Source organism: Narcine bancroftii, chromosome 5, assembly GCF_036971445.1.
Source record: "Narcine bancroftii isolate sNarBan1 chromosome 5, sNarBan1.hap1, whole genome shotgun sequence".
In the NCBI taxonomy this organism is placed as follows: domain Eukaryota; kingdom Metazoa; phylum Chordata; class Chondrichthyes; order Torpediniformes; family Narcinidae; genus Narcine; species Narcine bancroftii.
Window position 1 is genome coordinate 66192998 of NC_091473.1, and position 14378 is coordinate 66207375.

A 14378-nucleotide genomic window follows, 5' to 3' on the forward strand; every position below is an offset into this window, starting at 1 on the left:
TTAACAAGCTATCATTTATCTTTAAAAAAATTAATTCACAAAATCTAAGGGTAGCCAATATATTAAGCCCAGGCATGAAATACATGGAATAATCACAAATTTACATATGCAAAATCCTCAATATATACCTTAAATTTTATTGCCAAAACAGATGTTGCTCCCCTCCTGTGAAATGAACTGCTCCTCAGGGCTGCTGACCTATAACATCATAAGAGATGGTTGTCAGAAGCACAATCCAAGTTCATGTTGGATTCACATTGCATGTTTAGCTCTTTAGCAGCAAAGACAACATTCAAAACTTTCCAAACGCTGCATTTGAAATCGGGTAGCTGGTTTTATGGGGGCTAGGACCCACTTCCTCAACTAACACATTTGTTCTGTCTGTTCTTTTTAAAATTAAATCTCTGAATGCAAAGTCAAAATAAAACGAATCTCCAAGTGCCACCTGTCACAAGCTTGCATGAGAAGTAGCTCCTCCAACCTTGGCAGAGGTGAACCCCTGCACCAACTCAACAATGAATTGTTCGTATTTCATTCCAGGATCCTGCTGCTACTTCTGGTCAGGGCTGTTTATGGGTCTCAGGCTTCACTTTGACAATGAATGAGTAGTTCGCAACGATTCCTTGACAAAGTGCTGACATTCTTGACTCATTCACAAGGCCAGCATTTATTGCCTGTGATACGCTTTTGTTGGAGGGTGACCTTCTTGGACCAATGCAGTCCATGCAGTGAAGCAGCATCCACAGAGATGCTTGCACTGCCTGCTTCAAGATCCCAACAGACAGGTCAGAAGGGTGCATGGCTAACATGAGCTGCCCGCATCGCAGGAGAGCTCGCAACAATTAATCCAGATCAGGACTTCTCAATGCATATGGGAGCGAGCAGCTATGTCACAGAAAGCAAGGATTGAAAGCATTTCACTGCCCTGCATTTCGTCCTCTTAATCCCGTTAAACCAAGTGGCTCTCTCAGCCACCACCACCGTGCTCTTCTCAAATGGTCTCTTCAGCTTTTGACACCACAGATCAGCAGTCCAGTGCAGCAGTTCATTTGACAGGATCGGGTGGGGGTTTGGGTGTGGGGCGGGGGAGGAGGGGAGGAAGCAACATGAATTTGGCAGCAACAATTATAATGCGTAACTTCGGCAATCTGAGCTCATTAAATGTTTGGAACTCATTTGATGGAAAATGGTTCTGAAGAACGGTGTTCGTTTTGGGAATCATTTGGCACAAATAAAATCTAGTGCTGATATTTCTTCACAGTGTTGCAAAGTTTTGAATGTTCCATTTTGCCCAGAATCCACTGCTAAATAACAGACAGCTTTTTGCCTCCTGTGCATTTGGTCATGCAGTGTATAGATTCCTCATTCACCGATCATGTACCTGAATGGAAAAAGCAGCTGTCATGGAAAGCAAGTGTGAAAGAAGCAACATTTCAATGTTTCCTGGTGATCTCAGAACATCCAACAGCATTTTCCAACTGAATAATTAACTCTCAAGTTGATTCATTGTTGAACAAACACAGCATCAATGGAAGCAAGCGACAATGAATCAAATCTCTGGCTAATTTGTCAGGACTGGAGGACAGCCCTCTCTTTCTTTGCTGGAGTTGCATGGTTCATTGAGAGTATCACAAGGGTAGAGATACAAAGCTCCATGAAAGTAGCCACACAGGTAGACAAATTGCTGAATAAGGAGTCAGACACACTTACCATTATCAATCAGGCTAATGAGTACAGGAGTAGGGACATTATGTAACAACTATACAGATGTTGATGAAACCACATGTGGAGTATTGTGTGCATTGCTGGTCACCCAGCTTTAGGGAAGACATCAAGCTGGATAGGGTGCAGAAAGGATTTACCTGGACAGGTGGTTTTAAAATATAAGTGAAGGCTTGATAGAATGAAACTTTTGTCCCTGGAGCATAGGAGGCTGAGATGGAACCTTATAAAGATTAATAAAATAATAAAGGACAATAGATAAGGTAAAGAGACCTTAGAGCTGTCACTCCAGGAAGGGGGGGGGGGGGGGGGGAGGGGACCTCCAGAGCTGTCACTCCTGAGTGGGAGAGGGGAGAGGAATCTCCAGAGCCATCACTTCAGGGGGAGGGGGGCCCAGAGCTGTTGCTCCGGGGTGACCCCAGAGGCCATCACTCCGTGCTAACTCCAGAGTCTTCACTCTTGAAGTACTCTAGAATCTTCAAGAATTAAAACCTAACCTTGAGGATGCTGATTGTGGAAGCAAGAAAAAAAACTACTTGTTTTCAATTTTATTTCATACTATTTTGTTTACAAATTGTGAACACAGTAGAGGTGGGGAAATGGTGCTGTGCTGTAATGTTCTAGGTGAACAGCCAGTTTGACTCACAGTCAAAAACATCCAAACTTGGAGAGGTGCTGCACCTTTGGTATGGACATCCTGGGAAACTAACAAGAGTGTAGATCAGGGGTTCAAGGAATTGGGGGTCCAATAATAGCCTTCCCAAAGTCCAGACAGGATCGGAACCCTATGGGGATATTTTGAAGCATCATTCTACAGAATGAAATTTAAGGATCCATTGAAGCTTACTCTGTGTCCCATAGATTCTCCTCTTTGACCAGTTTCTCAAATTATTTTCCATTCTGAACGGTTAGAATGCCTGCAAATGAAATGAATTGATAAATTTTGTAGTGAACTGGAGAGGAGGGGCTTAGATTTCTTTATTTAATTTTAGCCAGTATTTTCCCATTCAACTCCATTGCAGGCAAAATCTTCGCTAGGATTCTACTAAATAGAATAATACCTAGTGTCGCCGAGAATATTCTCCCAGAATCACAGTGCGGCTTTCGCGCCAACAGAGGAACTACTGACATGGTCTTTGCCCTCAGACAGCTCCAAGAAAAGTGCAGAGAACAAAACAAAGGACTCTACATCACCTTTGTTGACCTCACCAAAGCCTTCGACACCGTGAGCAGGAAAGGGCTTTGGCAAATACTAGAGCACATCGGATGTCCCCCAAAGTTCCTCAACATGATTATCCAACTGCACGAAAACCAAGAAGGTCGGGTCAGATACAGCAATGAGCTCTCTGAACCCTTCTCCATTAACAATGGCGTGAAGCAAGGCTGTGTTCTCGCACCAACCCTCTTTTCAATCTTCTTCAGCATGATGCTGAACCAAGCCATGAAAGACCCCAACAATGAAGACGCTGTTTACATCCGGTACCGCACGGATGGCAGTCTCTTCAATCTGAGGCGCCTGCAAGCTCACACCAAGATGCAAGAGAAACTTGTCCGTGAACTACTCTTTGCAGACGATGCCGCTTTAGTTGCCCATTCAGAGCCAGCTCTTCAGCACTTGACGTCCTGCTTTGCGGAAACTGCCAAAATGTTTGGCCTGGAAGTCAGCCTGAAGAAAACTGAGGTCCTCCATCAGCCAGCTCCCCACCATGACTACCAGCCCCCCCACATCTCCATCGGGCACACAAAACTCAAAACGGTCAACCAGTTTACCTATCTCGGCTGCACCATTTCATCAGATGCAAGGATCGACAATGTGATAGACAACAGACTCGCCAAGGCAAATAGCGCCTTTGGAAGACTACACAAAAGAGTCTGGAAAAACAACCAACTGAAAAACCTCACAAAGATAAGCGTATACAGAGCCGTTGTCATACCCACACTCCTGTTCGGCTCCGAATCATGGGTCCTCTACCGGCATCACCTACGGCTCCTAGAACGCTTCCACCAGCGTTGTCTCTGCTCCATCCTCAACATCCATTGGAGCGCTTTCATCCCTAACGTCGAAGTACTCGAGATGGCAGAGGTCGACAGCATCGAGTCCACGCTGCTGAAGATCCAGCTGCGCTGGATGGGTCACGTCTCCAGAATGGAGGACCATCGCCTTCCCAAGATCGTGTTATATGGCGAGCTCTCCACTGGCCACCGTGACAGAGGTGCACCAAAGAAAAGGTACAAGGACTGCCTAAAGAAATCTCTTGGTGCCTGCCACATTGACCACCGCCAGTGGGCTGATAACGCCTCAAACCGTGCATCTTGGCGCCTCACAGTTTGGCGGGCAGCAACCTCCTTTGAAGAAGACCGCAGAGCCCACCTCACTGACAAAAGGCAAAGGAGGAAAAACCCAACACCCAACCCCAACCAACCAATTTTCCCCTGCAACCACTGCAACCGTGTCTGCCTGTCCCGCATCGGACTTGTCAGCCACAAACGAACCTGCAGCTGACGTGGACTTTTTACCCCCTCCATAAATCTTCGTCCGCGAAGCCAAGCCAAAGAAAAAGAAAGAAAAGAAGAGTCTGAAGATAACTTTCCAAACAATTTAAATTTTGAAATCTGCTATTTTTGGGGATTTTTAAAAAATTAACATTCAAGGCAATTACAGCTGTAAGTCAAATTCCCTTCCAATCTCTCTTTACAACTTACTACCTATACCTGTTGTCAGTAATTTCAGTTGCCCCGCACAGGCGCGGCCGAGGTAAGGAGAGCCCTACTGATGAACCACAACAATAGCTGCAATTCAGAGAAGAGGTGGAAAATCTCATGAAGTGGTGAAGAATAACTACCAGAGTCTCAACGTGGACAAGACAAACAAGATTATTGTGGACTTCAGGAGGACCAGGAGTGACCACCTTCCACTATACATTAATAACTTGGCAGTGGAGAGAGTAAAGAGCACCAAGTTCCTCAAAGTCTACTTATGAAGTGACCTATCCTGAACACACAACATCCCCATACATATCAGAAGACACAACAGCGACTGCACTACCTGAGAAGACAAAAGCGGGCAAGGCTACCGACCACCATTATGTCAACCTTCTACAGGAGCTTTATCGAGATCGTCCTGGCCAGCTGCATCACAGTATACTATGGTTGGTGCAGAGAAATGGATCAAAGGTCACAGGACCATGATCATAAGAGCAACAGAAAGGATCACTCTCCTCCTCCTCCCCCCACCCCACCCCCACCACCGTCAATGTGATCTACCGGGCACGCATATTTATTTATCTGTAAATGTGTATTGCTGATGTATTGCTTGTCTGTATGTGTGTTATGTCTGGTTGTGTGCTCCAGGTTTTTGCATCTAAGATTGGAGAATGCTGTTTTGTTGAGTTGAACTTGTACTATCAGATAAAAATAAACTTGAACGATTCAAATTTGAATTTAGAGACACAGCGTGGTAACAGGCCCTTCTGGGCCACAAGCATGACCAATTAACCTATCAACCCAGCATGTCTTTGGAACTTGTAAGGAAACCATAGTACCCAGAGAAAACTCAAGCAGACAACAAAGAAAATGTACAAAGTCCTTACAGACAGTGGTGGATTCGAACCTAGGTCGCTGGAGCTGTAAAAGCATTGTACTAACCATTACTTAAAGCATGTTGCCCAAGTTTAGTTAAAATTTTTCTTTTAACATATAAACTCTGAGCTACTTTGCGTTCATGAAAATTGGCACTCAATGACAGAAAGGTCGCATAAGCAGCCAATTATAAAGCAGTCAAATTGCAGATGGACTTGAAAGTATGATGGATTTTCTCCCATTTTTCCACATTTGTTGAAAAAACTAATGTCCATGGTGTAACCTACATGGATATCAAAGTGGCAGAGGCAGGAGCTGAATGGATGTTTTACAGACAGGAGAGAGGCACACTGTGGTGTTCTCTGAAGGAGCGATTGGGATTACTGACTTCAATGGAGCCAAACATTCAGGTGGCTTACAGTACTAATACCAGGAATGGCCAGTTGTCTTCTGAAGACATGCTATGTTTGTAAGTACTGAAGTTGACAGCAGTGAGAGAGGACTCGTATATAACATTTCACAACCCAAGATGCTTTGACGTATGGACATGGAGAGGCTGTCTCCTCTCGTGAGAATCTGCAGTCACTGCTTAAGTAAGAGATCACTCATTAAAGAATCAATTCTTTTTCTCCCAAAGTGTAATGTGTTTGGAACTCTATCTCAAAGCAGTCTTTGAATATTTTGTAGGCAAAGGTAGAGATTCTTGACAAGTAAGGTCGGGCGGGGGGGGAGGTGAGAGAGCAAATATGATCAGCTGTAACCTTAATAACAGGAGAGGCTAGAGCACCTCAGTGAAACCCTCCTACTTTGTGTGTATAACTGGTTAGAAATACATGCACTAGCCATTCAAGAATTTCTACCCTGCTGAATAGAAAGCCTAGAATTTATGCAAATTCCTCCTCAATCATTGGAGAATACGGGGCAAAGAGCACAACAGCAGCTGCTGGAACCCAACAATAAGAAGCTGGAGTGATCCAATGGGCACAGCCCTTCCCCAAAGCATTGACTGACCAGTTCTCTCCCCATCCACTGCTTGATCCGTCAGGTGTCCCCAGCTTCTCACTGCCTGCCTTGGCTCTGAGAAGCCATGTGGAGAGGGCAGATGAGGTGAGGCAAGATTATGAATGAGAGGCCTGAACCATCATTCTACAGTTGGCAACTTCACACCAGGCATGCAGCTTGTCTTGCATTGGAGGTCACTCAGGAGGAGTGACTGGAGAAGTTGGATTTGTTTTTTCTTTGAGAAGACAAGTTAATGCAGGGAGACCAGTGATTCAAAGTACTTGGAATAAAATGCCAGGGGGAAATTAGGCTAATTGAAAATGCAATCACTGTAGAGCTATCTGAAGGAAAAAAAATGCACACTATTGCTATTGATGACGAGTATGTATGAATACAGATAAGTCTTCCCATTATAATGGGTAGAAAGATAGACAAATATTTTGCCTCATTCTCTGATTTCACATCAATTCCTGGTCTGTGGGGAGGCAGATGCAAGGACATCACAGGAGGGGTGGTGAGGGGCGGGTACAGTGGTTTGGAGAGGATGGAGGTAGGCATGGAAGGCCAGTGAGTCTGCTGCTGCCTAGTGGAAATGCACACAAGGAAAGAACAGATTTGTTGTGCTGCAGTTAAGTATTTAATCAAGTCAGGAACATCCACACTATTTGCAACAGACCACCAGCAACCATCCATGTTTTTAAGCAGGAAACAGAGAACATTTTCAAAACAGCAGATGACAAGCAACAATTTTTCAAGGCAGTCATCTTATTCCTCTTGAGATTACAGAAAAATACCTTCTCTTCACACACAATCTCTTGTCCTTTCCTCACCTGCTGCTGGCTCTTGAACTAGATATATTTTGACATGGATTCATGTGATTGGCACTGAGAGATCACAGGGTACAAAATGGAGCAACACGATTTCTGGTCCTGACATTATCTGTCTTACGTACCATTACATTCAGTCCCTGATTGGTTGGACCTTGGGCAATGATGTACTCAAAGCCGTCAGACAGTGGATTTACAGGTCGCCTGTACTTGAACACTGTACCCGCCACTCGGAAATTCCGAGGATTGTCAATCGCTGTGTTCCCATTGAAGAAAAAGTAGCCTCCCTCATCTGCAAGAGCTTTGGAAGGAAAGGAAAGCAATGAGACATAAAACATCATAAATAAGGAAGGAAAGAATGGGATTAAAAAGTACGATAAAGATTTCGCAGTTACCTAAAATATTTTCTGTTTTCCTCCTTTCAATTATTTGGATGTCAGAAGCACCAACTGGAATGTTTGTGATAAAGAGATAACCTGCAGAGTAAAGGAGAAATAGACATTAACTCCAGTGACTTCAACCACCTCCTAATGCAGCCAAGAAAGGATGGGCCTGCTGCAACTCAACCCTGAACTGACGATGGCCACCCTTGGGATGGGAAATTCAAGTGAATGTTTTCAAAATGTCGAAGTTCCAAAAAGAGCTTTGTCATATTTTGTGTGACTGATTGGTAAGTTCCAAGTGTCTCATTCATGCCACACTGGTTTCTAAAGCACCTCTCACCTCCTTCAACTCAAAGTCGACCACTCCAGCCATGCAAGGTCAAAGCTCAGAAATTCCCTCTCAAACCTTCCTGAATATCCATCTTAAATTTCTCCTTATAACCTCATTCTTTTACAGAGCTCCTGTCTCTTGGTGCCTGCCACATTGACCACCGCCAGTGGGCTGATATCGCCTCAAACCGTGCATCTTGGCGCCTCACAGTTTGGCGGGCAGCAACCTCCTTTGAAGAAGACCGCAGAGCCCACCTCACTGACAAAAGGCAAAGGAGGAAAAACCCAACACCCAACCAACCAATTTTCCCCTGCAGCCGCTGCAACCGTGTCTGCCTGTCCCGCATCGGACTTGTCAGCCACAAACGAGCCTGCAGCAGACGTGGACTTTTACCCCCTCCATAAATCTTCGTCCGCGAAGCCAAGCCAAAGAAAGAAGAAAATTGTATAAAAAAACAATTTTGTGAATTTTTTTTATGGTGAACTTTGTGATGCTTAAGGTGCACTATGAATCCAAGTGTTTGTTCTCATGACCTGGTGATTCAGTCAATCCATAGCTTTCATTTGACACTGATCAAAGATGAAGTTCAGCAAGAGACTTCATTGGGCTGGTGCTGAGTCGATATTAACATTCACCTCCATCAATACCCACTGAGGTGGAACCTAAGACTTGGGTGCACTGAGCCAGAGGCTCTTTGGCCCAACTTGTACCTGCTAATCAAGTTTCTCATCTGAACTAGTTCCATTTGCCCACATTGTCCAATATCCCTCAAACACTTTCCTGTCCAAATATCTTTTAAATATCCAAATTGCACCCACCTCTTTCACACCCTCTGGCAACTAATTCCACTCTCTGTGAGAAAAGATTGCCCCTCAGGTCTGCTTAGAACAATGATGATCATGCGGAGGAATTTCTTCAGCCAGAGGGTGGTAAATCTGTGGAATTTGTTGCCACAGGTGATGTGGAGGCTAAGTCATTAGGTGCATTTAAGGGAGAAAATGGTTGTTTCTTGATTAGCCAGGGCATCAAAGATTATAGGGAGAAGGCAGGCAGTGGGGCTGAGTGGGAAAATGGATCAGCTCAATGGGCTAAATAGCCTATTTCTGTTCCTCTGTCTTATGGTCTCATGGTTCATTCTAAATCTTTTCCCTCTCACCAACTATCTTGCCTTAGATGCTCCTACACTGGGTAAAATAGCATGACTATTCACTTTATCTATGCTCCTTATAGAACATAGAATATTACAGCACAGTACAGGTCCTTCAGCTTCTCCACGATAATCTAATCCTTCCCTGCCTCACATCCATAACACGATATTTTTCTTACATCCATTTGCCTAGCTAGAATCTTTTGACTGCCCCTATTGGATAAGTCTTCACCACCTCCCCCCGCCTGTCTGGTCTCTCTTAACTCCTGCCTTCCACTCCCAATAACATGCTTATGAATATATTTTGCACTCATTCCAGCTAAATGACAGATTTTCTTTAATAGTGAACAGAGCAACAGAAGTATTCCAGATGTGGCCACACTATGATCTTCTTCGGCTGTAAGATGATGCCCCAAATCCTAAACTCAAAGTCCTGACCAATGAAGGCAAGTGTGCCAAAAGACTTCTTCACCATCTCAGCCACCACTTTCATTGTGTACTTGAATCTCTTGTTCTCTCAATTCAACAACATTCCCAGGGCCCTACTACCATTGACTGCACAAGTCCTGCCCTAGTTTGACTGTCAAAATGCAACACGTCTCATCTATACATACAAAACTCCATCTGCCAACCCTTGAAGCATTGAGTCAGTTGCTCAAGATCCCAATATAATCTGAGATAGCCATATCACCATTTCCACTGAAATATCCACTCCTACCTAAGTGTGTGATGCCTTGTCGATAGGTGCCCGAGATGCGGAAACAGGTGCTGCCATCACCGCCACAGAGTCCACACTTATCAAGTCTCTTTGAGGAATAGAGGAGGCCGTCACATCCAATGGGCTGCAAAGAAAACCATTCCATTTGTTGAAATTCTGGATGCCTGGACAAGTTGACAATTTGTTCAATACCAATTGCCTTCCCCCTCCCTCAAAAACTGCCAATTTTTGCCATTCAAGTGCCTGTTCAGTTTGCTTCTGGACCCAGACAGGCAGTGACTTTCCATGATAGAGTCATGCAATGTGGTTATCAGGCCCTTTAGCTCACCAGTCCCTGCTGACCATCAAGCATCAGTTTACACCAGCACCATCTTATTTTCCTGATGTTCCCATCACCTCCCACCAGTTCTGCCACTCACCTGCATACCAGCAACAATTCAAAGTGGCTACACTTCTAAGTTTCATGGCGTCTGCAAATTGTGATATTTTGCCCTGCATGTAAATCCTTATTCAAGTCATCACCATATCAAAAATTGCAGTAGACCTCTAAGGAATACCATTATCTCTTGAAAAGGAGCAAATTCCCATGACCACATCCCATTCCCACACCGATATGTCTGGCCATGGCCTCATGCAGTGCCAAACTGAGGCTACCCGCAAATTGGAGGAACACCTTCTATTCCACCTGGGCACCCTCCAACCAGATGCCATTAACATCGACTTTTCCTTTTACTATTAAAATCCTACCCCCACATCTTTCCCTACTTACCTATCTCCTTTCCTTCAGCTCCCTACCCTTTCCCTTCCCACTCCATTCAGGGAAAGTTACCTCCTCCCCCTATCACCTCAACTTTCTTCTCTCCTACCCTCGCACCAGCACCCACCAATGGACTCTTATCAGCCATGTGCTCCCCCCACCTTTTTATTCAGGTGCCTGTCTGCTTTTTCTCATACCTTGATGAAGGGCTCAGGCCCAAAGCATTGGTTACCCTTTATTTCCTGTACCTTGCTACGTTTCTGCAGCACATTTGTGTGTTGCAAATTCCCATGACTCTCTGCTTTCTAAACTTGAACCCAATGTTTAACCATGCTCCCACTGACCACTTTATATCATGGTTCTCAGCTTTACTCATCAGCCTTTTATTTAGATCTTTAACAAATGCTTGTTTGAAAAATCATCAGCCTGGTGAACCTGGCAAACTGGTTCCAAAATTGGTTTCGTGATAGGAGGCAGAGAATTGTGGTCAAGGAATATTTTTTCTGACTAGAAGCATGTAACCAGCAGTGTCATGCAGGGACCTTTGCAGTGTGCCACATGATAAACAACTCAGATGAGAATGCCTTTTGACTGACAAAGATATTGGTAGAATGGTGGATAAAGAAGACACAGGATTGTAGGCCAGTTGGAAAGTTGCTGGAGCAATCGTCGATCAAATTTAATCCAGACCAGTGTGAGGCTGTGCATTCTGGAGCATCCAAAGCGAACAGAATATGCTCTGCAAATGCCAGGGACCTCAGGGGTGTACAAGACCCGAGGAGCCTTGTAGTGCAAGTCCATTGTAGCCGGAAGAAAGCAACACAGATGGATAGGGACATAAAGGTGGTGTTCATCATGATTTCCTCCATCAGCTGAGGTACTGAGTATATGAATTGGGATGGGACTTCACTGCTGCACAAAACTTCGCTCAGACAGCACTCGATGGCTGTGTTGGGTTCTTGTGGTCACACTGTTACTGTTATTGGAAAGAGTGCAAGACATAGGCATTATTACTGGTCATAGGAGGCTTAGGCTGGTCGTCACGGTGGGGAGCTGGCTGATGGAGGACCTCAGTTTTCTTCAGGCTGACTTCCAGGCCAAACATTTTGGCAGTTTCCGCAAAACAGGACGTCAAGCGCTGAAGAGCTGGTCCACTGCAACCGTGTCTGCCTGTCCCGCATCGGACTTGTCGGCCACAAACGAGCCTGCAGCTGATGTAGACATTACCCCTCCATTAATCTTCGTCCGCGAAGCCGCCAAAGAAAAAAAAGAAAAAGAAGAAAAGGAGGCTTAGGGGTGACCTTCAAGAAAGTAATAAAATTATGATAGGGTAAGGTTAGATCGGGTCCTTTTCCAAGGATGGGAGAATCAAACTACAGGGCTGCGGTTTAAAGTGGGGGAAAATTTAAAGAAAGTGTGAAGAACTCCAGCCAGCCTGTGTGAGAAAACTTCTCTGCCAGGTATTCTCTCAGCCTCTCTTCTTTCACCTCAGTGCCACTGACAGGGCTGCTTTCAGCAGAATGGAAAGAAAGGTCGCATACATGAAGACATTGACCTCACCTCACATCGTCCAGTGATGCAGACACCCTGATATGTTCTGTCCCGGCAAGATGTCCCGTCCTGAGCAGGGACCATTAATTGCCGCTCTCCATCACTAGTCGTGCATTGCAGATCACACGGCTTGTTTGAAATATTAATGTAGTCATCTGTTGACAACAGAATGCTGTGATCAGTCCAGGCATCCTCATCATAGTAAACAATTTTCAATCTGTCTGTACATTTTGAATGCTAGATTTCTTGTCAGAGATCCAACCTTGACAGGGAGCTATAGATTTGCACACAGTTTCCATTACTCCAGCTAATTTGGATGCAGGATGAAGAATACGTGCACACCACAAAAAATAGCTCACACTCAACGGTGAATTTTGTATAATGGATGACTGTAATTTGTGATTGATTACTGGAAATTGTTTGAATAGGAGTTTGAAAATCTATAAGTATTTTTTTTTAAAAACATGCCCACCTGAAGTTTATTGTCACATTTTACCAGGACAGTGAGAAGGGTTATTTTTCACAAGCAATCCAGCAAGTCAACTCTCCCATGCACGTCATTTTACAAAGCAGAAGAGCACGAGCACATTACAGTGAGCCGTGCTCAAGTGAAAGGATTAATTAATATCTTGCAAGGGCAGTATGAGATTCCTGTTGTGTGACCCATTACAAATTGGCCTGCTCCATCTGATGAGATCCATTACTCTGATGAGATCTATTACAAACTGACTTCACAATGCATCAGCTAACAGTGACCAGATGTTATGGTAGTGTGTGAACAAGAGAGCCTTTGTATGCATTCTTGATCTTGCATCAGAACTATTTTGAATGATGGAATGAGATATTTCTTTTAATCATGTCATACCTTCAGAGCAATTCAATTGGTGACCCCAGAGCTTGAACAGGGATGGGATTTTAAGGAGCTTTTTAAAGTGGAAAAGAAAATGGAGTGGCAAGAGGCTTGGGAAGGGATTGCGGTAGTTTTAGATCAAAAGAGCAAAAGATGCCCATTAATGGGGAACATATTAAAATCAGAAGATTGTTGAGAATGAAAACAGGTGTGCAGAGTTCACAGATGTAGAATTTTATGCAATATTTTAAAGTTATATTGCACAATGCAACCAGAACCCTATATATTTCTGTATTTATGACAAGTTTATCACACATTACCTGGATACAATGGAACCCAATGGTAATATCGGCCACTGAATGCTTTGGCATTGAAAGCGGAACACTGCTGTTGTTTGAAACTAGCTCCATTGTTTGGACAAGGCTGTGTGTAGATAGAAGAATATAATTTTAAAAAAGAAAGGAAAATTCTGTATTTATTGAGTACCTTTCACATCCTCAGGGACACTTTATGGCAACAGTTCCTTGAAATGCAGAAAATATAGCGGCTAAGTTGTGCACACCAAATTTCCATTAAAAGTAGTGTGATGATCCACTTTACTAAAGTTGGTTAATGGTTAATAAAGACCAAGGTCAGAGAGAACCCATATATTTTTTTTATTTGAAGTAGTGAATGGCAACATATACAGTAATGTTACCTCAGGTAGTATGCGTTGCCTCAGTTAAATTTGAAATCATACACTCATACAGCATGGACTCAGGCCTTGAGGCCTTCCACATCCACGACCACCATCAAGTAACCATCTGCAGTGATTTAATTTACCAGCACTTGCTCCACAATTTTTGATACCTTGGCAATTCAAATGCTCATCCAGATAAACACTGTGAGATTCTGTCTCTTCCACCTTCTGAGGCAGTGCGCATCAGATCAGAACTCTCTCTGGCTGAAAAGGTTCATTACACCCCTCAAAGCTTTTATCCTATAATTAAGTCCTTTTATTTTCAACACCACCTTCCAATTTTAGACACAAATTCCTGATGCTTCAATGCTCCATATCACTGTCTCTGGAGTGGGACCCATACTGACAATGTATGACTTGAAGGCAAGAGCGTCATGTTCTGAGGTGATGAATATCACATCTTGCATCCCATTCAGCCAGCGAACAATGACAAAGGTGGTCTATTCATCCCTTGTTTACCTGACAGTGGACAAGTAAAGGCACACCCTCTCTTCTGGGTAACAGGAGCCTGAGCATAATTGCCACACTTAAGTGCAAACTGCCATTTATCAGTCAAAGAAGCAAGAAGAAGAGCGCCTACTCTTCCTAAGGAGATTGAGGGGAACAAGGCCTCCATCTTGACTACATTTTACAGGAGCATAATTGAGCATGTTCTGTCTGGCTGCACCATGGTGTGGGCACAGTAGCTGCAAAGCATCACCAGAAGTCAATGCAGAGGATCATCAAAACAGCTTAGAAGATCACTGGAGTCTGCCATTTACTGGGAGTATTG

General features: G+C 44.0%; 1 protein-coding gene across 1 annotated transcript in view; it reads right to left on the reverse strand.

Moving 5' to 3' along the window:
- LOC138765299 (ADAMTS-like protein 2) overlaps window positions 1–14378 on the reverse strand; it is a 184690-nt gene that overhangs the window by 100643 nt on the left and 69669 nt on the right. Inside the window, exons 4-8 of the mRNA XM_069942343.1 lie at window positions 13188–13290; window positions 12027–12172; window positions 9710–9833; window positions 7526–7606; window positions 7256–7431 (exon numbers count right to left, since the gene is read on the reverse strand). Coding sequence (XP_069798444.1) covers window positions 7256–7431; window positions 7526–7606; window positions 9710–9833; window positions 12027–12172; window positions 13188–13290 — 630 coding nt within the window. The remainder of the gene's footprint in view (window positions 1–7255; window positions 7432–7525; window positions 7607–9709; window positions 9834–12026; window positions 12173–13187; window positions 13291–14378) is intronic.